Source organism: Festucalex cinctus, chromosome 18 (genome assembly GCF_051991245.1).
Source record: "Festucalex cinctus isolate MCC-2025b chromosome 18, RoL_Fcin_1.0, whole genome shotgun sequence".
NCBI classification, from domain to species: Eukaryota; Metazoa; Chordata; class Actinopteri; order Syngnathiformes; family Syngnathidae; genus Festucalex; species Festucalex cinctus.
Window position 1 is genome coordinate 3,225,810 of NC_135428.1, and position 26,526 is coordinate 3,252,335.

Below are 26,526 nucleotides of genomic sequence, written 5' to 3' on the forward strand. Positions count from 1 at the left end.
ATTAACCTGAGCACGAGGAGGTCGCGATAACTCATGATGCTCTAAATTGGGGGGGGGGGGGGAATAACTTGATGTCCCAAGGTGTATTTTTCCAATAAATAACTTGTTTCCAAGCATAACCTACATGACATATTTTCAATACCAGAAACATTTGACATCCACTAAGCTTGAGTCCGTCAGTTTGGAAGGACAAGTGTCACTTTTGATTCAGTAGCAGGAAAATGCAACTGTCATTGTCAAAGGATTGGAAAGTTCATACAGGTGAGTCCACCGTATGATGGTAATGCGGTGGATTTTTGCAGCCTTGGACATCCAAGCACAGGTCATTCGACCTGGAAAGCCATATCGTTGAAAGAAGCATCAGCCGTAGTGTCTGGAAATAATTAAGCCATTAATTAATTAATTGATTAATTTATTTTTTGTTTGTTTTTGGTTTGATGACTGCAACATTCCGGACAGCATTGTGAGGTCGTCATTCAAAGCACACTTTTAAATGCTGTTGATGACAATTAAGGTAATAATTCACCATTTTGCTTCATCATTTCTAAAATTATTACCTCAGTGAACTGAACTATGATTTCGTTCACTTAGTGTTGGAGACAACCATTTTATTCTTTGCGTGAGTCATTCTCCCAACTATTTTTAGCAATATAACATTAATGAATAATGACGCAACCCACATTCATAAACTATAATATGGAGGAAATGTTTTGTTTTTGTTTTTAATGTAATTAATTCTTTTCCTAGGTATTTGACTTACAGTTTAGACAAATCGGGATGCGTAAACAAATAAGATGCCACAAAAATGCGACTGCTCTTTCTCCGATAGGGGGTGGTAGTGGTACTGGTAGCGTTAATAAACCAATTCCAAAAAATTAAAAATTTCCGTCAACGGGGATTCAAATGTCGCACAATTTGTAGCTAGTCGTTTTTTCTTTTTCTTTTTCTTTTTTTTTTAAACGCTAACGTGCCAGTATCTATGACGTCAAACACGTGCGACGGCGTTACCTCGTGGGCCATTTTTTTAAGCGTGAGCAAAACAACCGCATTGGATGTACCTCCTCGTGAGCATGAAAATAATTTTCCTTCTCGTTTGCTGACATCGAATCGAGCCTTAAAGACGCAACAGCGAGTGCCCTCAGGAAAACTTGTCTTCTAGATCATGCCCTACGATCCCGACCATCCTCCGGCTAAAAAATTCAAGCCGGGGTCCGTTTTCTTCCGCCTCGACAAGCAGAAACCTGGCATGCTGCTGCCTGGGAAGGCAAAAGCGACCACGCCGATTGATGTCCAGAGGAAACAGCTTCCCATTTACCAAGCGAGGGCTCAGCTTTTGAGCCAACTGCGACAGCTCCACAATGCTATTCTGATAGGTAACTCGTCATCGAGCAGTCTGTTGTGTAATGCTTTTCGACGTTACTGTATTTGCCAATTGTGCCGTTTAAAACAACCGAAAAAACAAACAAACACACGGGCCATTTTTTCAATTATCGTTAGCAAATTTAGGATTTTTATTTTCGTTGCTGAAGTACAGCTCAATAAAGTGTCTACTTATATTCTGCTCAACCATATTTACTACACTTAAAAATAACAGCTGTAACAAGGAGCTAACAAAATATAATAAATAGAATAATACTAATGTACAGAGTATGGATACTTTTGACACCTCTGCATTGATATCGCGTTACTTGTTTTTTGACAAGACCCAATCTTTGTTCTTAGGTGAAACCGGCTCAGGGAAGACCACCCAGATCCCCCAGTATTTATATGAGGCTGGGATTGGACGCCAGGGCCTCATTGCCATCACTCAGCCCCGACGAGTGGCTGCGATATCGCTGGCAGGGAGGGTGGCAGAAGAGAAGGGGACGCAACTTGGCAAGCTGGTACGTTTCCCTTCATACCAGAGGTGTGGACTCGAGTCATGTGACTTGGACTCAAGTCATGAATTTGATGATTTTAGACTCAATGTTAAAAGACTTGACTTCACTTTTTTTTTTTTTTTTTTTTATTAATAGTTACTTCTACTATTTACAACAATTTTCAGGTGGGTTACACCGTGCGTTTTGAGGACGTCACGTCCCCCGAGACGAAGCTGAAGTTTATGACCGATGGCATGCTCCTGCGCGAGGCCATCGGCGACCCCTTACTGCTGCGCTACACTGTCGTCGTCCTGGATGAGGCTCACGAGCGCACCGTGCACACCGATGTGCTGTTTGGAGTTGTCAAGACGGCTCAGCGCCGGCGCAAAGAACTTGGCAAGATTCCTCTGAAAGTATGTTTTTAAGTTAATGAAAACTTGCCTTGATCTGGTGACATATACATTTTTAACGGAGCCATATTGTGCACTTTTTCACAATTTAAAGCACTTTGCAGACGTCTTATTGGCTTGTGTGACTTGCTTCTGTCATAATTCATAATTCACCCTATTTCACGTCTTGCTAAAATCTACCTGTTTTAATTGTCTAATGCAAGTAAGTGAATGACTGGCCTTCTGAGCCAATGCTGAGTGTTGTGTTACCAGGACGACCGAGAGTGGAGCTCAAATTTGAAAGAAAGCGAACACTTATGTTATGAAGTCGATAAATGTGGGTTTGACTCTTCGCCCGCTTAGATATATGGTGATGTTATTTTCATTACCCTTTTCTTTCATTATTTTTCTTTCTGTTTAACCTGGCTAGGTGATAGTGATGTCAGCTACCATGGATGTGGACCTGTTCTCGGAATACTTCAACAAGTCACCGGTACTGTACCTGGAGGGCAGGCAGCATCCCATTCAGATCTACTACACCAAGCAGGCCCAGTCCGACTACCTGCAAGCTGCTCTTGTCACTGTGTTCCAGATACATCAGGTAGTGTCAGAAAAGGACACGTGCATAAAAAAAAATGGCAGAAATTTTACAGAAAGTCAGAAAAAAGTCAAAAATGTATGCAAAATTACAAACTTAAAAAAAAAAAAAAAATCCAACAATGGAAGACAATAGGTAGAAGAAAATGAATGTGTACATATTGGATGCTGTCGTCATATTTTTGTGCTGTGGTGAAACTCTAATTAGCTCTCGTACATTAGACTTCACTCACATACTACTTCTTTCATCACAAATGTTTTGTGGCTCCAGACTTGCTTTTTATTTGGCCTAAAATACACTCTTGACAGAAAAGGTTGCTGACCCTTCTAGTCTGTAAAAATTAATAATGTTAACCAAATTATGACCCACGACAAGGACAATGGTTTTATGTTGTCAACTTTTACTGAAAGTCAGCGTATTTAAAAACAAAAAAAAATGGTTATTTCTTCTCTGATAATCAAACGTGTAATCATAAATATAAAAGTACCGGTAAAACTTTGTTCTTGTGTGTGTTTGAGTCTCCTTGACATTGCAATTTGCGACTCTCATCTGCACACAGGAAGCACCTCCATCGCACGACGTGTTGGTCTTCATGACGGGCCAGGAAGAGATCGAGGCTCTAGCAAGGACATGCCGGGACATTGCCAAGCACCTTCCCGACAACTGTGCACCGATGGTCGTCGTCCCCCTGTACGCGTCACTGCCTCCGACGCAACAGCTCAGGGTCTTTCAGGCAGCTCCAAAGGTAAAGTCGGGAGTAACTGGCAGATGAGGACAGCGATTGGAGCTGTTGGTTTATTTGTACAAAATGTTTTTGCTTCTCTTCTTGTTCAAGGGTTGCAGGAAGGTTATCTTGTCAACCAACATAGCGGAGACATCCGTTACAATATCTGGGATCAAATATGTCATTGATACTGGAATGGTGAAGGCCAAACGGTTCAATCCTGGTGAGCCAATTCTTGTGACCGACTATGATGATGTGACGCGAGTTAGTAACATAACCAACATGCAAAAAATATTTGCAGCAAAAAATGTGACATCCTTTCCTTTGCTGTATTCGGCACGTGTTGATTTTTGAATGCTGGTTGTCGATTGGCTCGCAGATAGTGGGCTGGAGGTCCTGGCAGTGCAGCGGGTTTCGAAGGCGCAGGCGTGGCAGCGAGCAGGCCGGGCCGGCAGGGAAGACTCAGGAATTTGCTACCGTCTCTACACAGAGCAGGAATTTGATCATCTCATCCCTATGACTGTGCCTGAGATTCAGAGGTAAACTTTTTCTAATAGAGAATGAGGCCAAGTACACACCTGCTGTGGTTTGTTGTTTTCTAGGTGCAACTTAGCCAGCGTGATGCTACAGCTGATGGCGCTCGGGATTCAAGATGTTATGAATTTTGATTTCATGTCCAAACCCTCCCCAGGTAAGATACAACAGAAGAGCAGTTTGTGACCACCCGGTAATTTGCAATTCCATCACAACCTTTTACAGATGCCATTCGCTCGGCTGTGGAGCATTTGGAGCTGCTGGGGGCTGTGGAGAAGAACAATGGGCAGGTTCTACTCACCGCTTTGGGGAAGAAGATGTCGAGCTTCCCCTTGGAGCCAAGATATGCCAAGGTAGTGGGCTATTCTCTTGCACGTGTGACATTCTCACAACAATTCCTGTTTAGATCATAATTGACACCTTATAAATTGTATTTGTTTTGTCTTAGGTTCGCTTTGTTAGCATATATAAGTAGTCCCCCCTCCACATTCCTTCTCAGAGATACTGAGACAAATGTGTTGTCTCACGTGTGTGACATCACATTTGTCAACTGCAATAACAACCTGCTACGCTTGATTAAGGCAACAGTACAGCTATTTATTTTTGTGTTCAGACCAAAGCATTAAAAGTCGTACTTTGTTGTATACTTGTGGCATCTTGGTGCCAAGAAACTATGTTGAAGTCAATTGAGGAGCTTTAATTAAACAAAAGTAGTGTTATAGTACAATTTTTATGTCAAAAGTAGCAATTTACAGCCATCTTGTGGCTATCTTTTGGTAATTATAAAACCTTTTTTTTTTTTTTTTTTTTTTGGGGCGGGGGGTTGGCAGTATTTAAAAAAAGGTCACAATATTGTACAAACAAAATGAGCTCATACTTTAAAAAAAAAAAAAAAGCAAAATATTGTGCTTTTGTACATAACTGCAATGATATTATATTATTATGTTTAATTATTATTATTTTTATGTTATGTTAATGCACGCACACATTGAGTTTCTCCACATATTGACTTTATCCCTTCATCTGACAATTAGTGTAGATTTTCAGCATAGATGGGCTAAAACATCCCTAATGAAAAATAAATTGCACTAAAAAAACTAGCCACCAGAGGGTGCTAGAACTGCAGAAATGGAAATCAACCTGACTTTTTTTTTTTTTTTTTTTTTTTTTTTTTTAAGATGTGTTGCATTTAAATATCATGAACATGACGATGACGATATTGTGGCAGTTTTAATATCACGATATTGCACTTATCGTTACATCCCTATCGGGGTGACGAAACGCCTTCCCCTGCTTTTGTTGTGAAGGCAGCATTATTGGTTTGGCACGCTACGCTAGGGAAAAAAAAAAAAAAAAGACGACAGTGTGACACGTTCATCCTTTGCAGACCATCCTGCTATCCCCCAACTACGCCTGCTCTGAGGAGATTTTAAGCATCGTGTCTCTGCTGTCAGTGGACACGGTGCTGTACAACCCGCCAGCGCGGCGAGAAGAGGTTCTTGCTGTGCGCAAGAAGTTCTCGTCCAGCGAAGGAGATCACATGACGCTCCTCAGCATTTACCGAGCATTCAAGAAAGTCAGCGGGAACAAGGCAAGTATTTGCGTGTTAGTGCTGCACGATAGTTCACCGAGCTACTTGAGCCATGTTTTTCTTTGTAAAGGAGTGGTGTCGGGAGAACTTTGTCAACAGCAGAAACATGAGTCTCGTGAAAGACGTCCAAGGACAACTCAGAGAAATCTGCCTTAAGGTACATCTCGACGAATCTCAACGCAGTAGTGATTTGATTTCGCTATTGTTGTATAAAACTCTTTTTCTATTCTATTTAGTGATGTCACTAATGACTTTCTTAAAAATCGAATCGCTTATCAACTATTCCTTTGATTAATCCACTAATAGCCCCGCCCAACAAATAATTTTTTTATTTTTTTTTGCAATTTTTTTTATTTATTTATTTATTTATTTATTTATTTTTATGTCCACTAAGGTGTAACCTAAGTTGAAATTAGTGGCTATAAATACTCATTGTTCCTTATCTTATGCACATATTACACCAACAAAATTAGCCTATGCTAAACGATTAACAGCCGCGATTAACATTAGCCCTGCATAAACTCAAATCACTTACTTATTGTACTTTTCCTGAAAAGCACTTCATATTCCAACATAATGAAAAAAAGAAAAGAAAACCTTCATGCAATTCCCAAGCAAGTATTAGTTAGAAAAGATTGTAATGAGGGGTAATGGCCAGCAGATGTCAGCAGTGCCTTTCATCAGAGTACAGCCAGTACTGTTTGGTCATTGTTTTCTATGTCTCTTGTATGGTCTTTTGACTGTTCCATTTCATTGCACCTTTAGTACAATGACAATAACGCTATCAATTTTCTAACTGCTCTGTTTTGCTTATTTGTGCCATCAGCTGAACTTAAAGCTGGAGTCATGCGGAGCGGACACGGGCAAGGTTCGCCAGTGCCTCGCCCACGGCATGTTCATCAACGCCGCCGAGCTTCAACCCGACGGCAGCTACTTGGCGCTGGACACCCACCAGCCGGTGGCCATCCACCCTTCGTCTGTCCTTTTCCAGGCCAAACCGGCATACGTGGTGTTCAACGAGCTGCTGCACACCTCGCGCTGCTACATGAGGGACCTGTGTCTGGCCGATGCCGATTGGTTGCTCGATGCAGCACCGGAGTACTTTGGCCGCAAACTGCGCCCGACCAAGAGCTAAACGCTCGTGTTTGGCGCACTTCACTAATCCAGGGATACAGGGGGTCCTCGATGTTATGCTTCCAGTGTGAAAGCTAACTATTGGACTGAAGGTAAGAAGTATCTTTTTTGTTTTTTTTTAATACTGTTTATTTTATATTTGTGGACTAGAAGAATTTACTACAACGTTGTTATAAAAATCAGGCTACACTGGTGTCATAGGAAAGTCGTAAACCAAGGACCCCCCTCAATGTAGGACTATCATGAAGTCATAAAAAAAAAGCATAATGTAATGCTGTGTATAGAGTTGGATTGCACTACCTCCCACTTAAGTCTTAAGTCAGTGTCACTGCAGCATGAATCTGCACATTCACAATCAACTCCCGAGTTGTCAATTGGTTTTATAATCCCATGTTCAAAGGCTAAACGGATTTATGTGGGTTTCTTTTCTTTTGATTGTATAGTCTCACCTTGACTATAAATAATAGTTCATGATCAAGACTATGTAGAGTAGAAATATTTGGAAACCAAATATTGACAAAAAGTTGTCGAGCCGCCAAAGAATGTTCATTTCCGACTTGTACTGACTTTATATACAAAGTGCTCTTGAAGAGGTTTTACACTTGTCGCGTTGATTCAGTCAATAATGTATTTAAAAACAAGTTTTCACAAAGTGTTCTGGCATGTCCACGTAACATGAATTTGCTTTTGTAATATCTGCACCCACTTGCGCATGCCGTTTTGACGCATTTTACAAACTGGCCCGTCAGAGGAAGTCGCATGAACGCATCTCTCGACTTTACAGTTTGATATTGTCTGTGGTGAACTCGGAAAATGTATGCTATGCATGGAGAAGGAAATAGTTTCTCAGTTCGTTCGCACTTTGTAGCAAGTAGATCAGATTGTGAAAGACGCGGAAGCTTCTTTTGTGATTTTTGTACACTTCGACTCAGGATTGTACAATAACTTAAATATTTTTTACACCATGTCGGAACTGCATGTCCCGTTCTAATAAAAGACATACGTTTGAAGTTGTCGAGTTTTGAGTTTCTCTGCATTATTCCTACCTAGTGCATTGGGTTGGGGATCCAGCACGTCTAATGAGGATTTTGATCCAACAACTCACCTGTGACCCAGAAGTTGTATTTAAAATGTTTAATCAACTTTGTCTGAATGCCTTGATGACAAACCTTTCTTAATATGGTTGTCCAACACTTCAGAGACCTATGATGTCATAAGTGATGTTCTGTGAGTTTGGGGGCGTGGACTTGAATGTAAAGGGACAAAAACTGAAGCGTCTGGAGTGAGTGCCGAGCACTGAGCAGAGCTGACTAAAAAGAGGTATGTAACGATCACTTTATGAACCCTGCATCTGTGGTTGTGTTTGTACTCATGCTGTTCATGATCTATCCTTCGGTGGGATCTACATGGCCATAATGAAGCTGAAGGTCGCTATCATCTTTTTTTAAAAATTTTATTTAATTTGTTTTTTTAATTATTATTATTATTATTATTATTATATATTTTTTTTTGGGGGGGGGGGGTCGCTTTATGATGTGTAGCTTGTATTTCTTATGACTTCAAAATGGCGCCTTTGATCTGGTAGCCTGTTACATCCCCCCCCACTTGAATGTTCACTGTTTGTTTGGGGTGGTGACATTCATTGGAGGATGGCATCAGAATCTCCTTGCGTGCAGTATCTGACCACCCATCAGTGCTCCAGACTGGTGGTGGCATTTTGCTTACAAAATTTGACTCTGCAAGTACATTTTTTCATCTACTCGCAACTGTGTGACCAGGAAATTTGAAATGGCCAAATATAACAAAATATACAGTACAGTTGTATGACACCAGTTAGCTACATTACATGAATGCCACATCAAATATGGCGGAGGTGTCGACGTACGACATGGTGCGAAATGAGGCATTTGAGCTTTCCTGCTTCCTTTGAGTCACATATTACTTCCGGCGCAAAAGGCATCGTAGTTACGACAGGTCAATGTGCCCTTCCACACGTGTGCTGCGGCATCCTCATCCAGTAGCCACAAATTTACGGAGTCGGAAGAGTTTGTAGTGTCCCAATTACTGTAAGATAATCGAACATGCTTAAGTCAATTGTCCGCGCGGTTGGAGCCGCTATCCGCCTTCCGACGGCCTCCACATCCACGGCACGGGCTTTGCCGCTTAGTTGCCCCACATTCTGCTCGCCGAACGCGGCCCCTGCCAGACCCTTCACCCGCTCCTTTTGGATGATGAACGGCAACGGAGCGTCGGGCCACAGGCCGAAGCTGTTCACTTCGAAATTGTTGAATCCTTCGGCCTCGTGTGGATGCGGCGGAATGCACACAGAGGGTAAATCTTTTTTTTATTTTAGGAGTTTGCCGTAAATTTGTGAGTCGACAACCGGCGTAACAGCGTGTAAAAAAAATATTGCAGTAGTGTCATGACTTGGCTTATTTTAAAATGTGCTTATTTGTAAAGGAATGGGTCCTCTGCAATACACTTTTGTGGTTAAACAAATATTTTATTCGAGTTCATGACGACAAGCTAGCTATTGCCCGGTATCGCTAGCTGGTCAGAGCTCACCTTGAATTTCATTATACGACCGGTTCCTGATGTCTTCGCACACTATTGTGTAGAAAGTTGTTCCCAACATTTATTCATGTTACATTCGACAAACACAACGGAACACCACCACTTTAAAAAAAAAAAAAAAAAAAAGTCAGCGTAATATTTTAGTGGGCAAAACAAAATGAAAACTACGTAAAAAGAGACTTCGGCTTCGGTTGGACCACGCACAGTGCATGCCTCACGGTAAAATAACCGATTCTCTGCAGCCAACTCATCACACTAAAATAACCTATTCACGGCCAACCTGCTGAAATCACGGTAAAATAGCCCTTCAGCCAGGCCAAGAATATATCGCTCCGGTGATTGACCAATCAGAGTCGTTTACGGCAAAATAACGCTATCAAATGACTTATTGCATTTGAAAAAAAAAATAAAAGATGCACGACCATTAACAAATGTAACAAAATACCTATATGTGTGTAATTCCAAAAGATAAGTTGATTTATATGAGACTCGGGTTTTCAACTATAAATTTGGGAAATTCTTACACGGTTGTTGTGAATCAATGTACTAGGGAAACCTCTGTATCAGTCATGCTAGTAAATCAGAAAAAATACGACCTTTAACATGTTTTTTTTTTTTTTTCTTACTACAGGTGACAAGGCGTTTGGGGAGTTTCTATTTGATGAAATCAAAGAGGAGAAAAAGATTCAGAAAAGCGGAACGCTACCCAAGATATCCGGAGGTTGGGAGCTGTCTATGGACGGTACTGAGGCTCTACTGACAAAACACGTTGCTGGAGAAAAGTAAGGCACATGCTCTCTGTGTTGTTTGTTGTCAGAGCTGAGTAAACTTTTTGTTTTATTTGTTTTTTTCCCCTGCCATCCTCCCCTTACAGAATCACTGTCACGTTCAATGTCAATAACAGCATTCTACCAAATTTTGAGGATGAGGCAGAGCAAGGAGAGCAAAAGCCGGCGGAAGAGGTAGCAAGACATGTTTTTCTACGACACAAACTCATTAGTAATACTTCAATGTCCAGTTTTTAAAAAAGTATTCTGTTTTTCTTGCAGCCTGAAATTTTGTCAACACCTAACTTTGTTGTTGAAGTTACAAAAGAGGCTTCAAAAGATACGCTGGTGATTGACTGCCAATTCCTTCAAGACGAGGTACTCAGCAATTTTGAACAAAAAAAAAAAGTGCCTGCACAATTCAGATTGCTATATGAGTGATCTTGATCTGCTCCTAGCTGGCACATGGCGAAGAGGAGGAGAGTGACATCTTTGGCATCTTTGAGGTCAGCTTCCAGCCCGAAGGGGATGTGGACTGGAAAGAAACCAGCTACACACTCACCAAAGACTCCCTGAATGATGTGAGTTTGATGGATTTCATTGTTGCTTGTGTTACAGATTATTCAAGAAATACTGTACCATAAATCATAAAACAACAAACAAACCTCATCGTCTTTTTTTTTTTTTTTTTTTTTTTTCAGTCCCTCTATGATCACATGATGGACTTTCTGGCCGACCGGGGTGTCGACAACACCTTTGCAGATGAACTGATGGAGCTGAGCACTGCTATCGAGCATCAACAATACATCAAGTTTCTGGAAGAACTCAAGACCTTTGTAAAATGTAACTAATCTATTTATATGGTAAATGGACTGAGCTTAGATGGTACTTTTTTAACACCATTTGGTGCTAAAAGTGCTTTACAATGCATCACATACAGACCTGAGGTGTCCATTTTGTCTGGTCCACATCTAGTTTCAACTAACGCAAATATTTGTTGCACTTCAAGATGAAAACGTTTGTGAGTTAGGTGCAGATAAATGTGTTTCAGGAGGTTAACTGGGTGTATTGTTTTTGTAAGTAAATTGCAATTAAACTGTTTTCCAACATTTTTGGGATCATGTCTTATATGATACAAGTTCAAAAGTAAAATGCTCATTTTATAGGATTAAAAGTTACTTAGTGATTTCAAAATGCAATCTATAAATTATTCTTCCATATTTGTATGTTTTTACGAACGCACAGGCGCATAGAAAGGATTTGGTCCTAGTGTGGTTGCCGTAGTTAGCGATCCAAGATGGCCGATCTTCTGCGCATGCGCGTCACCGATCGTGCCGGGGTCACCGATCGCGTCTTGTCACCATGAATATCGTAAGTCGAGTACTTGGCTGGAGAATGTTTCGCACTACGGTGCCATCTGGTGGAATATTGTTGTACTTGCCCCATACTACTGATGGTTGTTGTTCCCTTAAAATAGGTCTATTAATAATTACCACCTTGGGCTTCCCTTAAGGACTTTAACACCATCAAAGAGGATAGAATGCTGTTGCACAATCGACCACTCAGAGGAGAAAGTAGTGTCGGCTGGTGAAGTGGCTCAGCTGCCAAGAGGAAGCCCTCAAATTGGTCACTTTACAAATCAAACTTTATTGGAGGAGGAGCAGGAGGAGGGTAGTCATGACCGTCGCATTTTGGTGACTGCTACCACGGACTAAAAACGTGACTATGGCGGCTAAAGGGCGAGTTGGTTCAGTCGTCGTAAGAGACCTCCGCGACTCCTCCGAATCCGAACCCGAGGCTGAACAAGCTCGCGCACCTGTCGGCGGGCCTGCTTACGGCTCTTTCACCTACACGCAGGTCATCCACAGCGGGCACTTTATGGTGTCGTCACCCCACCGCGACGCGTCGCCGGGCGGCTCGAAAGGCGGACGGTGCCCGAGGTACGACTTCGACACGGTGAACCGGACCTGGTGCCAAACGTACCGCTACGGGCCGCTCAGCTCCGGCAGTCTGAGCATCGACCCCACACTCACTCGCCTGTTTGAGTGCATGTCTCTGGCCTACAGGTACCCCCCAGTCACTCCCATTTTATTTTATTTTTCCGCCTATAAGTTTAGTAAAATTTTCTATGAAAAGCCGTTTAAGTTCAAACTTATTATACTTAAGTACCACCTGAAGTATTGGACCACCATAATGACAAACATTAAAATAATATGCTTACTCTTAATGTAATATTTAAAAGTAAAACTTTTGATTTGAATCAAATCAAAATTTAAGATTTCAACAAAAATAAACGTGAATACATTCTTTGTTTTAGTTTATTTTAGTTTTCCTTTTAAACTGACAGTTGTTACCCCCAGTTGAATGTTTATTATTGTAGTTAGAAGAGGCACAGTGTAATGTGGTGCTATAACAAATAATAGACATTTTAGAATAACATAACACCATTGTGACAAGTGTCCATCAAAATTGAGCATCAATGTACGATACCCTATTTGATTTTGTCATTAGACGCGCATGTGTGCCTACTGTCGTCCCTGGTCAATTTACATCAAGTTATTAATAACAGTCGAATTTAAATTGTATTATAAATATGTCACACATACTTGTTATGGCAGAGCCTGCCTGTGTATGTGTGTGCGCGTGCAGGTGTTGAAGTGGAGAATGTTTTGCTCTCGTCTCTTGTGCAACCGCTTGGAAACGTAACTATGACTGGACTTTGATTCGAGTTGGCTGCACTGGATGGATTTGAAATGTAACTGAGGTAATGCAGAATTGCTGCAATGATGCCCCTGACATAGTTTATTTATTTCTCTCGGCCTTTTTATGGGGCTTTACCAGGTTATGCTTTGACTAATATAGGCTAACTAATCATAACAAGTTTCTTATTTATTAGTTTCTTATTATTTGTCATTAGCTCGACTGGAGTTAACAGTCTTCCCTCCTTGCAGTAAATTGTCGTCTCAGCTGTTTTGTGAGCGTGAGCACCTCCGATGCCCCTTCATTAGAAATGTGCTCTTCGCTTGGCTTCCTAGCAACTCTGTGAGTGTCTCACATTAGGAGACACTCTCGGCCCCTTTTCCTACTCTGGAAAACAGGAGTTAGCGAGATGAAGTCGCATTAGCCAAGAGCAGGGCAGCTTTTCAACAGACAGACATGAACCACTATCATCACCAAAAAAAAAAGTTTCAAAAATATATGTGCTTAGAGATAAGATCTTTAGCCCGACCCGAAAAAAGACCGAAATGAGAACACAAAATCAAGGTCTTGACAGCCTTGTTATTTTTGGAAGTAGAGATGGACAGAAAATATACATCAATCTCTTTCATCAACAGAAACAAAAAAATAGGTTTCGATTTTGCACATTTACATTTATGAATATGAAACTTAGCAAGATAAATTAACAGATTAATCAAATAATATTCTTTTTCAAACGAACTGTCATAGTTGGGAAAAAAAAAAGAATTGTGAGTAATGGAGCTTTTTTTTTTTTTTTTTTTCCCCAACATGGCCCTGGTTGATCTCCTTTGCTCTGCTGCCACCTTTTGGCTGTTTGTGTAATAACTACCATTTCTGCAACCGTTCTTTGCAGTCGAGAGGCTGCATCAAGGCCTAGCATTAAAAAACAAACAAACAAACATATAAGTACGTCTTTGAGACACTGAAAACATTAAAAATAAACATATTTATACGTTTTTGGGAGCCAATGAGTTAAGTTCGTTTTTAATTGGTTTATCGTATGAATCGCTATGACAAGTGTGTGATTGTGGGATGGGACCTGTGTAAAAGTCCGATAAAACAATGGGGCTGGTGAAATTTGCCAAGACTCGAGATACAAAGCTCAAAGCTGTGACTGTTCACCCTATAAGGAAAGCAGCAAAGTTTGTTTTGTTTTGTTTTGTTTTCTTCCCCCTCCACCATTTTAGTGGCAAGATTGTCTCCCCAAAGTGGAAGTCTTTCAAGGGACTGCGGTTACTGTGGCGAGATAAGATCCGTCTTAACAATGCCATTTGGAGAGCATGGTTCATCCAGTGTGAGTCCACTGCACTTCCAACTTCTGTACGCTAAAAAGTTTAACATCATCGGTTCAGGACTTTTACGTGGCAACTCTGAATCCCGTTTAGATGTGGAAAAGAGGAAAAATCCCGTTTGTGGCTTTGTCACCCCATTGGAGGGATCTGAGGCAGACGCTCACAGAAAGCCTGAAGTAAGTGATTTGTTATTGTGGATTCTTTTTGATGTGGAGAAGGATGAAGTTTTATTTCCACAGGCGATCGTATTAGAAGGCAGCTATTGGAAGCGGCGGATTGAGGTGGTCATCAAGGAGTATCACAAGTGGAGGATATATTACAAGAAAAGAGTAAGTATTTATGTGTTCTTGAGTTTGTTTCTCTCCAATTCCGTCTTTACATACTTACGATCTTATTGTTCTTTTGTAGCTTCAGAAAGAGAAGGACGGCATTATATCAATGCTGCAAGAGGTACGGCAAGTACAAGTATTGCTATTCAAAAGCGACCAAAAATGGCAAAATAAATAGAAAAAAAAAAAAAAGTCAAAGCGAAAATATAAAAATAGCATTCGAAAATTAAGGATAAAAAAAATAAACAAATGGAAATAAAAACAACAAAAATATAGACATACATATTTACAAGGAGTAAGCGGTTCAAAAAAATGGATGGATGGGTGGATATATATTAGGGGCGTGAATTGTCTAGTACCTGACGATCACAATTCGATTCAATGCCGATTAATCCCGATACGTATTTATAAATATATATATATTTTTTTATATATATATATTTTTTTATATTCCATTATGCATGATATTTTTCATACCCATTTTTATTTTTCACTTTTGTTTATTTAATTATTTATTTATTTTTATTTTGGCATTTTTGGTCCTCCCTAAAAATCTACAAACGGGTTCATCCACAAGTGTCTAAACGCAAATACGTGTGGGGGGGGTCAATTGCGCAACGGAATTATTTGGAACATATTCTAAAGGTGTACCTAATGTTGTGACCACTAAGTATACATAGCAAGACAAACATGGAGTTCGACCCTTAAAAACTGTATTTGACATATTGACAATCAGCCTCAGTTTAGCTTCAAATATTTTTTTTTTTACCTTTTGAATGCAGCTGGACATGTACTGTATGATGATCCATATTGCTATTTTTAAAGTGTGGGTTCCGCATCCGTCCAGGTAACTGGAAAGGAAAATGGTTGCTTGAGAAAAACAAAACGTGAACAACAGAACTTGCGTCACGGCCCAGCACGTGTGGACAATTGACGCATGTTCGTCGCAAGCAGTGACAATACCCCGTGCACTTCTTCTTGAAGCCTCGTCTTTATTTTGTCGGGGAAAAGCTTTAGAATGTAATCAAATCTGACCTACTTCCTGAAATGCCTGATTAAAAAAAAAAAAGAAAAAAGAAAAGGATGCCGCACGTTCGAGGGTGACGTCACGCTCAGAAACAATCAAAAGCCGGTGAAAGGAAGAAAGGCAACGAGGACGGACGCTCGGGAAGCACCTCGCTTGACAATCGTGTTCAAGTGGAGACGCGTGCCTTCTTCTTAAAACGCGCTTCGATGACCAATTGACCTCATCAATCAATTGCCCACATGCACTTTGTAGAACGTTTGGATAGTAATCGAGGCGATACAGTCAAATCAAACAATAATACATCACTCCACATGTGATTGGTATTTACCATGATGCCTCCATTTTCACAAACTCAAAAGTATTTCGACAAAGCATTTTTTATTTATTTTTTTATTTTTTTAATACATAGATATTTTGCGTTCTGATTTACCTCCCTGGAGAAGTGTTGTCAAGGCTTTATTACAATGGCCGAAATATCCTGCTTGTTTGTACTGTAGGTAACGGTGTCAGTCGATTTAAAATTTGTAAACACATGGCTTCAATAATTAACTGACGATTAATCGCATATTAATCGCATGTTTCATACTTCAATTTATGTCTAAATTTTCAATAAAATGTACATTTTTTTTCCTATTTTAAATATTTTTTTTTAGTCATTGATACAGTAATTTCATAACAATCGAATAAAAAAAATTAAAATATGTATTGTACGTAAAAAAAAAAGTGTGTTTCTTACACTACAACAGAATTGCATTTGTAAGATAATGGTGACAGCTCAGTGCATTTTTCTTTTCATATGAAGAGCAAACTAATTTTTAACATGAAGTAACTTGTGAATTTATGAAGATTTTTAAAACTGTAAAATACAACCTAGTCCCCAGAAATATATGCAATATTATTTAATTTATTACTGCGAAATTGTTACAATATATGTATATGTATGTGATATATGTATGTAAATATGATTTTTGAAAATTATTTATTTTATTTATTATTATTATTTTATGATTAGTTTTATCGTGGATGTATCACTTGACCAATATATCTATAATCGCTGTATTGTCATATTGTGAAATAATCGTTTTGTCAGCCTTGTATCGTATCGTATCGTATCATATCGTATCGTATCGTATCGTATCGTGAGGTTCCCACCCAAGCTTACACAAGTTCGAAAAGGAGTATGAAGAATGATATAATTATCTATATTACCTCCCTCCATATATTTATTTTATTCCTAATATGTCTCAATATTTAAGAATAATCATATTAATCTATACATAAAAAAATATACAAATCACAGTATTCTAATTTACAATAATTTTATAATTTATTTCCCTAGCATTTCTACTTTGCATTCTTAAAGCCTTTTCTAATTGAACATGATCAATTATAATAATGCAACTCATTGTAATCAATATTTAGCGAGCATGAAAAGTGTTGTTTAATAATTTCCCTTCATTTCATCGTCATACCTGTTTTCCTCCCCTCACGCACCTCGATAATAAAAATATGAATGAAATGCACAAACAGGAAATCCCTGGAAAAAAGGCAATCACCGGAAGTAGGAAATGCGAGCCGCTTGCCACTTTGGACGACGGCGGCCTTAAAGTCCTCCTGTTTATCCGTCCGCACGTGAGGATGACTACCGGAGTAGAATTAGGTCAGGGACAAAAGACCGCCCGTCTTATTGAAATGGGGAGACGTCAAAATAAATGAACAAACCCAACATCATGATTACCTGGAAGGGGGCTTGTGCTCTTTGAACACTATGCCCACTTTGTATTTTTTTTTATTTTTTTTTTATCATGCACACGGTAATCTTGACTCTTTTCTACTTGCACATGCACACGATTCTTCAATGACGGCCAATCAAGAGGCAAAAACAAATTATAGGAGGAAACCGCCGTGCGCGCTTCGACGTAATCAAAACAGGCCGCGGTCCGGTGCGGGCTTCCCTATAAATGTGATCTCGCGTGCGGATGATCAGAATGAAGCAACACCTCTCGGGCCCAAGGCCGTTTATGGATGGACCTGTTATGCGGCTTCAGACGAGAGGTTGGTCCTGTGATGCCGTATTTCGCCTCGTGCGTTTGTCGTGTAATCGTTATTTCAAAGCGCCTTTTCGATGATTCGATTAACTTCACATTTCGCAATCCCGTTCGCTGTTTTACTGGATTTTGACTGATTTTGCAAGGCCCACAGAATATTGTGTTCTATTGCTATAAAAGCATGGAAGCTTTCAAAAGAAAGATTAAAGTCTCTTCTTTCATCAGGAAAAAAAGTATGTTTCTATCTGTTTCCGTTTTGCAGCAATTAGCATTAGAAGAGAGCTAAGTTTCATCAGTTTTCACAAATCGATTTAAAATTGTAAGTAATTGAGCTTTTTTTCTACATGGCCCTGGTTGATCTCCTTTGGTCTGCTGCCACCTGCTGGCCGTTTGTGTAATGACTACCATTTCTGCAACCGTTCTTTGCAGTTGAGAGGCTGCATCAAAGCCTTCTGTATGCTCTAGCATAAAAAAACGTATAAATACGTCTTTGGGACACTTACAACATAAAAAACGTATTTACACGTTATTGGGAGCAAATGAGTTAAGGGTTGACGATCTTTTTTTTTTTTTTTTTTTTTTTCCCATCTCTTATCTGATGTAACTCGAGGGTCAAATCTGCCAGGCGAAGTTGGAGAAATGGTCGAGTCAGTCTGAGGCCACCCCGGGGGAGGCCCACATGTTTGACCTTGACTACCTTCTGTGCGACATCTCTGACACGCTGTTCACCATGACGCAGAAGCCATGTCCCTGGGCCGGCAGTGAGCGGCACAACAGTAAGTACGCGGGTAATACGGTTCTATTGGAAAAAGTGGTACATTTCCTGGAACTAGTGTTGTTCCGATACCGATACTGGTATCGACGGAGCCGCCGATACTGCATTGAAACAGTGGTGTCGGTATAACTATGTGGATGGCAGGAGGTGTTTGGCTGGTGCTGGATTTCACTTTGATGGACTTTGATGTGCCGGTGTCTGCGGATCTCACTCTGCCTCATCTATCCTTCCCTCCTTCCTCTCTTTAGTTTTTCCTCTGGTCTCTTGAGAACTCCTTAACTTGTTGGAATTTAGAGGTTTCCGGGGTTGGCGTAAGACTGATTTTGTAACTATGTAGATGGCAGGAATTGTTTAGTTGGTGCTGGATTTTACTTTGATTTAGATTTCTTTTCTTTGACCTTTCCTCTGGTCTCCTGACCTTATGAACTTCACGACTCTGGCGAGATTCTGAAGTATCCGGTTAAGGTGAAGGGTAATGGGATTTTTATTAGGTTTTAGGTGAATTAATGAGTATAAATTTACACGTATTTACACGCACGCACGCACGCACGCACACATTGGCGCACACGCATGCACACAAACACATAAAATATATTTTAAAAAAAAATAAAAAAAAAGAGCAAGCAATGATGATAAGATGTTGAATCTGTAAGACTACCGAATGAACAATTCTGAGCTCTCTCGTGATAAAAAAAAAATTCAATAGAAAAAATCTAAGATATCCTATTGGCCCTTGAGTGCTCTGAATCAATGGCAGGACAGCTTTTTCATGTTGAGGAAAAAAACCCTTAGGTATCGGTATGGTATCGGTATCGGCCGATACTGCAAAGCTGAAATCTGCCTAGCAACAAATGACTGCATTAATGTCGCGCGGCCAGCAAATTCATCGCGGCAATTCTACTGCTTTTTCCATTGCTGTGCCTGCTCCATAGATAACATTTGACTGCTGTGACGTTTGATATGAATCCTGAATCTTCACACTAAAACACAACATTGCCTCCTTCCTCAGCATACACCACGAATGCTGATATGATTCAGCCAGGCCTAACTCCTCTGCAACCCAACTTGGACGATTTCATGGACATACCAGGTACGCTCTACCTGCATCTGTCGGTTTTCTTTTTTCTCTTAATATTTTTCAGCAACGGATATTTTCAATCAAATTGGCAAATTAAATAAATGTCAAAGCTATATGATCATTTGCACAATTTAATGAGAACCAATACAAGAGCGAGCTTTATTACAGATTGTCTAATATGCTCTCATGTAGCTAAATGGAGGAAGAAAAATATTCAACACAGACTTCACTATTTGTGTCCATGATTTCAGTTAGGGAATTTCTGTAGTATTCATTCCCATACACAACAAGTCATCAGACAAATACGAATCAATTACAGTTTGGAATGAGACGTCATTTTTAATATGTAGAGCTACATATAAAAATAATCTCATACATGTATCCTGGTGGATCTAAGTGGAACTGCTGGATGGAACCTTTGTTGTTAATTGAAATTTCCACATCAGTTTTTGTGCAGTTAGCCTATTGATGTGACATTTCATTGACGCTTAATTGACTTGTGGCACTCGTATGTGCACAAATGTCCGATGTAAAAACAACACAGAAGTTAACTCATTCAATCCCAGCCATTTTTACTGAAGCAATCCCCTTCGCTCCCGGCTGTTTTACTGGATTTTGACGGATTTTGCAAGGCCCACAGAATATTGTGTGCGACTCCTATAAAAACATGCAACCTACTAAGCGAAAGATGTAAAAAAAAATAAAAAAAATTTCCGTTTTGCAGCAGTTAGCATTAGAATATAGCTAAGTTTCGTCAGTAGTCACATTCCTGGTGAAAACACTGTCAAAATGAGCTTGTTGCAACATGGCCCTGGCTGATCTCTTATCATCTGCTGCCACCTGCTGGCCATTTTTTGTAATAACTACCACTGCTTTAAGCCACCTCTTCATGTCAGGAGCTGCATCAAAACCTAAACATATAAATACGTTTTTGGGAGTGAAGGACAAAGTGTTAAAAACGTATTTACCCGTTTTTGGGTTTGAATGAGTTAACAATTTTTTTCTGTGTTGCCCTCATTAGTGGTTGCACACCGTCATCATCAAGGTATCTCGCTGTTAACTGTGCCCTTGTGTGTTCTTCCTTTTCACAGATATCTTTATGAACTCGGGGGTCCAGTCATGTGACCAGACAGGTTTTGCAGATTCTGGCTATTTTGAAAGTTCGTCCAGCGTTGCGCTTGCCACTGTTGCAACTGCGCACGCAGCACCTCAACTTCTCATTGACACCCAGCTCGCGCAGGTATTTAAGTACGGTACGACAAATTGTACTGTAGTCTGGCAAATCAAATCACGAGTTGCTTTTTTCTGCAGGCTGGATTGTCATCTGAAAATTTGCCTCAGGCTTCAGCTTCTAACGCTCAACCAGAAGAGAGCGGGCTAAACCAGGATTGTAGCGGATACCACTCGACCGGCATGCCATATGGACCCCAATCATTCGCTGACGCCGTTCTTCCCGCCAACGTCGAGCAGGTCTTCTCTGCGGGCGTCCCTTTTTTTTACCCGCTCCCGTGTCACAAGTTGGGCTACCAGGCGACGACGGCCGCCGGCGCGACCCCGACGGTCATCACTCACACTGCCTCCACCGTGTCCGGCATGCAACAGGCTCACGGCTGCCCTCCCCCAGGGGACGCGTACCCGCAAGCTCTCGACTACGTGCCCGGCCCGGTTCACGCCGCCCAGCCCGCCGGAGGTACTTCGTACCGCTTTGCGGTTCCCGGACAAGTGTCGACCACGGAAGTGCGAGGGAAATACAAGCAAAAGAGAGGAGGGGAGAGGATATTTGGTCCGCCTGTTGGTCTGTCTTATACTTCGTCTACTACCTCCACCAGCTGCCTGGCTAAGCTGCTCTCCACAAGCGCCCATGAACGCGAGTTTTTTTTTCTTTTTCTGGTAATTCATCTGTGAAAAAATAGCACAAAAACGTTGCTAACTCGTGCTCGTTTGTGCTTTTAGGGAAGCCGCCAGTTGGGTTTGAAACTGCTCATGTGACAATCAAAGGTCAGAAGTCACCATCTCCCAGAGCTTCGGTGAGCACGCCTTCAGCAGCAATGTGCTTGATGCTGCGTATCTATCTATCTTAGCAATTATCAACCCAAAGTTGAAGACATTACTGTTATTAACTCATTTGCTCCCAATAGCATGTAAATCTGTTTTTTTTTTAAATGTTTTAAGTGTCCCAAAGACGTATTTATACGTTTTTTTTTTTTTTTTTTTTTTTTTTTTTTTTTTTTTTTTTTTTTTTTTTTTTTTAATGCTAGAGCACGGGTGTCCAAACTACAGCCCACTTACTTGCTTATACAAACACACCTTGAGTTCCTCCACATATTGACTCGGTTTACATACATTTAAGGGCCAAAACATGCCTTGTGAAAATTAAATTACACAAAAAAAAAAACTAGCCACCAGAGGGTGCTAGAACTGCACAACCTGACTTCTTTTCTTTTTTTTTTTTAACAGATGCTATTAATATCGTGAGATGATGACGGCGATATATTGTGGCAGTTTTAATATCACGATATCACGATATTGCCGTTATCGTTACATCCCTATTAATGACGAGAAAATGTAATCCCCTGACAACCCCAGTTTAAATTTTCAAGCACACCAAAATCAGTCAATCAAGCAATTGCGTATTGTTTATATATATTCGTGTCTTTTGCAAAACTGGTCCCTGAACAGCTTTCTATAGGGCAAATAGTTTAGTATTTGACAAGATTTTTGGGGTGGCTGAGACCCTGTAACGTACCGGAAAATATCAGCCCCGCCCCCTACACTGAACAACAGCTGAATTCCATCTACCCCATTGGAATCATTCATGTGACAGCAGAAAGTGGAGGAAAACATTTTCTCTTGTAAAAATTATCTTTATTCACCACAAGTGATATGAATTCATATGTAAATAGTTAATTTGCATATTTACCAGTATATAAAACAAATTCATCAGTAGCAGGTATTATTTTAAGGATATGCTGCGGAAGGTGGGCCAAAAAAGGCCCCGGGCCGTAGTTTGGACACCGCTGGTCTAAAATATGTGTCCTGTAAGCAGGCTTCCTCCAGCGGCCATGTTGGAGGAGCTTCATCTCAAGTGCAGCACGGAGCCAACTGGCATGGAGCGATCGCGGCGTTGCGCAACCAGAGTTCAGCTCAGGGTCACAGTCGAACCTGCAAAGGCTCAACAGCGCCTGGCCTGCTCGCTGATGACACTGCACACACCAGCACGTCCCTCCTCATCCCCAAGACTGAGAAACTGTCACCTGTCCAGCTTCATGGCACAGACAGGAGCAGCTTAACAGGTAAGCTTACCACAGTACGCAGTGGATTTATTTTTTTTTTGCTTTCTCACAATGAGAGCTGTTTCTAATATTTTGCCCCTCTATTCATCTATTTTTCTATACTGATTGTCTTAACTATAGTCATGGGTAGGGATGTAACGATAAGCGCGATATTGTGATATTAAAACTGCCACAATATCGTTGTCGTCATGGTCACGATATTTAAATGCAACACATATGTTTTAACTCATTCACTGCCATTGACGGAAAAAGAGGTCAAATGATGCATTTTTTGTTTTTGCTGGTCTGGCAATGAATGTGTTAAAAAAGTCAGGTTGATTTCCATTTATGCAGTTCTAGCACCCTCTGGTGGCTAGTTTTTTTGTGCCATTTAATTTTCATTAGGGATGTTTTGGCCCTTCTATGTTTAAAATCGCGGAACGTAATATGCCTGTGAAGCAAGTCAATATGAATTCAATGTGTGCATGCAATAACAACAAAACATAATAATATAATAATAAAAGATAATAATAATAATAAAAATAGCTTCATATCGTGATAATATCATATTGTGACATTTGGATATCGTTACATCCCTAGTCATGGGTAACCAGAAACTATCGCCGCTAACTACATGCAAGGCTGGTCACCAGTCAGTTGCAAACAACCACACACGCTCATATTTCATAATTCTTCAATAAACGCGAGAAGCATGTGTTTGAAATATGGTAGGAAGTATATATGGAGTATCTAGTAGCATTCTTTTACCGTAATGTACCTATTTTATAAATTTTATGAAGGTTTGAACATTGAGAATGTTTAAACGGGAGAAATGTGAGAATATGTAAATTCCTCGATGCGAAAAGGGCATAAACTGTGTGGTGGACGGTTTTAGAGCCTTAAAATATTTATAACACATAAAGCTAACTATTTCGCAGATTTCATTTATTGTGGGTAAAACGGGAACACTGTACACAAGAGTTGAGTAAAAAAATAAATAAATAAACCAGACATACCTATTTTTTTCCCCCCATATGTACATACATGTGTGTTATAGAATTCCATGTTCGCAGCACGGTGATTTTGAGATGAAATAAAAGGTTAACACATTCACTGCCAGCCCAAAAATGCATCATTTGACGTCTTTTTCCGTCAATGGCAGTGAATGAGTTGAAAATTGAGAATAATGGCCCTACTTTTACACCTTATTTTTTTTTTTTTTTCTAGTTGATTTTCCAGGTTATCCAGGCCAAACATCACCACCAAACCTGTTAGAGAAATCTTCTAATCCGGAGTCTCCACATGCAGGCTTCCTCGGATATGGAATGATAGAAATGAGTAAGGTAATACAATACATCTATTGTTTTTTTCAATAGTAAAATGCAAAGTGCTCAATCTGTTCAGTAGAGATGTGCCAGGATATCTGCGCTGTTTGATGTTCTGCAGCAAACGGACACCAGGAGGATAACTCACATCTCAGCTGAACAGAAGAGACGCTTCAACATCAAACTGGGATTTGACACTTTACATAACCTCGTGACGACGCTCAGCTCTCAGCCGAGCATCAAGGTGTGGCGACAGGAAACACACGGAATCATTCGACAGCCACGCGGAATCATCAAAGTGTCTGGCTGACGTGCAAGCATTTTGTCTGCCTGCTCAGATCAGCAAAGCCACCACGTTGCAGAAGACGGCCGAGTACATCAGTAAGATGCAGCAGGAGAGAGCGCTGCTGCACGAGGAAGCGCAGAGACTCCGCGATGAGATCCAGCTCCTGAATTCTGCCATCAAGTGAGATCTTTAGATCGGTTGGCTGATCTGGCGCAAGTCGACATATTTTGGTGTCTTTGAGATATTTTATTTTTATTTGCTTATTTCGCTTTTAGAGAGTGGGCGGACTATTAGTAACGCATGCACAGTTAGGATAAGAGTCCATCTACCACCATGACAGTACGCTCAATTTCTATTTCAATGCTAAAGTGCTAAGCCTAAATACAAAAAGAATGCTAAAACGCTAATGCTGACCACCATGACAGTACGCGCAATTGCTAATGCTAAAGTGCTAATGCTAAATACAAATCAAATGCTGAAACGCTAATGCTAACCACCATGACAGTACGCGCAATTGCTAATGCTACAGTGCTAATGCTAAATACAAAACAAATGCTGAAACGCTAATGCTAACCACCATGACAGTACGCGCAATTGCTAATGCTAAAGTGCTAACGCTAAATACAAAACAAATGCTGAAACGCTAATGCTAACCACCATGACAGTACGCGCAATTGCTAATGCTAAAGTGCTAACGCTAAATACAAAACAAATGCTGAAACGCTAATGCTAACCACCATGACAGTGCGCGCAATTTCTAACGCCGTAGTCCTATATGCGTTTTGTTCCCAAACAACCTCATGTACTTTGTTTTGCAGCGCATGCCAACAGCAGCTACCGGCCACAGGTGTGCCCATCACGCGGCAGCGATTTGACCACATGAGGCAAAAGTTCCGAGAATACGTCCAGGCACAGACTCTGCAAAACTGGAAGTTCTGGATTGTATCCTTAACTGAACAAAACATGCGGGGATAAAGCGTGTATATAGAAAACAGATGTTTGAACTTTCATTTGTCCAACTGAATGTTATACAGAACACGCATTTGACAAATTGAACACAACATTCATTAAAATAGCACAACAATGCATTTGGTTCATTTGGCTTCTATTTCCTCAACTTGGTGTCCAGTTCAGCATCATCATCGAGCCGCTGTTTGAGTCGTATAACGGGATGGTGTCCACTGCCAGTGTGGAACAACTGTGCCAATCCACTTTGTCCTGGCTGGACCAACACTGCTCTCTGCCTTCTCTAAGACCCAGTCAGTCCTCCACAATTCATCAAAATCCAAAGATTTTTTGTTATATATGTTTGCAGTTGTCTTTGATGATCAATGAATTATTTACGTCTTCCCACCCCTTCAGTGGTCCTGAGTTCACTCCGTCTCCTGAGCACAACGACATCCATACTAACTGACCCAAGACTGCTGCCTGAGCAGGCCGCCCTCGCCGTCACTCAGGGTGACCCCTCGACGACTTTGGACCACTCCATGCAGCACCCTGCTCAAGACAATATACGAAACATGTGACCAAAAAAAACAAACTACTGTATTCATTTCTAGACTTAGGATCATATATTATTTCCTCTAAATAAAATTCACTGTTAAAAGAATGTATGCCCCCCAAAAAATAAGTGAGTCACATCTTTACTTGTTTTTAAGCCAGGCGTAAAATAGAAAATGTGTGACGGATTCTCAGAAAGCAATGCGTGGAAAGGAATGTTTACTGTTGTGTGTTTGAGACACTTTGACTGTCCTTTTGAGTGTTACAACAATTAAGTATTAAATGTTGAACCTGTACTGCATTCAGTTATTACTGTATATACAAGACATGAACATAACCAACCACAAAGTTCATTTCTTTTAGTTTTGGCTATTGCACCCTAAACAAGATGTGACTTTGTTCAACAATAAAACGTTTTAGTGACGCATAACTATGACGTTCTTGGGGAAAGGCTCGTTAAGCGGGGCATTCTAGGTTTTGTTTTTGTTTTTATCTGACAGTGCAGCGGCTGCTGAGGTTGACAACCAAGTGCAAGTGGTGACCTTCAGGGGGCGTGTCGGAGACGGAGCCGTTCGAATTTGTCGGCTTCGTGACGTCACTCACGCGGCAACGACAGCACGCACGAATTTTGTTATTTTTAATTTTTTTATTTTTATTTATTTTTTTATTTCCACTCACTCACTCA

At 40.6% G+C, this 26,526-nt stretch overlaps 3 protein-coding genes across 9 annotated transcripts in view; all 3 read left to right on the forward strand.

Moving 5' to 3' along the window:
• Positions 1 to 7,839, forward strand: part of dhx33 (DEAH (Asp-Glu-Ala-His) box polypeptide 33) — a 23,181-nt gene extending 15,342 nt beyond the window's left edge. For 2 of the 3 annotated variants that reach the window (XM_077505602.1, XM_077505603.1), the window contains exons 3-13: positions 1,723 to 1,883; positions 2,045 to 2,272; positions 2,679 to 2,849; positions 3,406 to 3,591; positions 3,682 to 3,793; positions 3,950 to 4,109; positions 4,173 to 4,261; positions 4,330 to 4,457; positions 5,492 to 5,695; positions 5,766 to 5,852; positions 6,522 to 7,839. In XM_077505602.1, the coding sequence (XP_077361728.1) occupies positions 2,102 to 2,272; positions 2,679 to 2,849; positions 3,406 to 3,591; positions 3,682 to 3,793; positions 3,950 to 4,109; positions 4,173 to 4,261; positions 4,330 to 4,457; positions 5,492 to 5,695; positions 5,766 to 5,852; positions 6,522 to 6,830 (1,617 nt within the window). In that variant the 5' untranslated portion in view covers positions 1,723 to 1,883; positions 2,045 to 2,101 and the 3' untranslated portion in view covers positions 6,831 to 7,839. Of the gene's footprint in view, positions 1 to 808; positions 1,374 to 1,722; positions 1,884 to 2,044; positions 2,273 to 2,678; positions 2,850 to 3,405; positions 3,592 to 3,681; positions 3,794 to 3,949; positions 4,110 to 4,172; positions 4,262 to 4,329; positions 4,458 to 5,491; positions 5,696 to 5,765; positions 5,853 to 6,521 lie in introns of those variants that run through there. The other variant, XM_077505601.1, reaches the window with a different exon arrangement.
• mlxipl (MLX interacting protein like) lies at positions 6,890 to 26,137 on the forward strand. 5 transcript variants are annotated; one of them, XM_077505599.1, is made up of 18 exons: positions 6,890 to 6,921; positions 8,029 to 8,149; positions 12,028 to 12,236; positions 14,097 to 14,203; positions 14,295 to 14,530; positions 14,610 to 14,651; positions 18,216 to 18,381; positions 19,390 to 19,470; positions 20,550 to 20,698; positions 20,770 to 21,325; positions 21,412 to 21,485; positions 22,505 to 22,751; positions 23,958 to 24,073; positions 24,177 to 24,299; positions 24,394 to 24,521; positions 25,160 to 25,283; positions 25,471 to 25,600; positions 25,704 to 26,137. In XM_077505599.1, exons 3-18 carry the CDS (start codon positions 12,049 to 12,051, stop codon positions 25,865 to 25,867), a joined length of 2,631 nt encoding a protein of 876 aa, XP_077361725.1. In that variant the 5' UTR covers positions 6,890 to 6,921; positions 8,029 to 8,149; positions 12,028 to 12,048; the 3' UTR covers positions 25,868 to 26,137. The 5 variants fall into 5 exon arrangements, with proteins under 5 accessions (XP_077361725.1, XP_077361723.1, XP_077361724.1 ...); XM_077505597.1 differs by lacking the exons at positions 6,890 to 6,921; positions 8,029 to 8,149 and having other exon boundaries at positions 11,574 to 12,236; positions 14,295 to 14,377; positions 14,441 to 14,530; XM_077505598.1 differs by lacking the exons at positions 6,890 to 6,921; positions 8,029 to 8,149 and adding an exon at positions 11,574 to 11,928.
• c1qbp (complement component 1, q subcomponent binding protein) lies at positions 8,758 to 11,279 on the forward strand. Its single transcript, XM_077505615.1, has 6 exons — positions 8,758 to 9,160; positions 10,035 to 10,185; positions 10,278 to 10,365; positions 10,453 to 10,548; positions 10,629 to 10,751; positions 10,872 to 11,279. Exons 1-6 carry the CDS (start codon positions 8,911 to 8,913, stop codon positions 11,019 to 11,021), a joined length of 858 nt encoding a protein of 285 aa, XP_077361741.1. The 5' UTR covers positions 8,758 to 8,910; the 3' UTR covers positions 11,022 to 11,279.
• Positions 26,138 to 26,526: the final 389 nt, after the last annotated feature.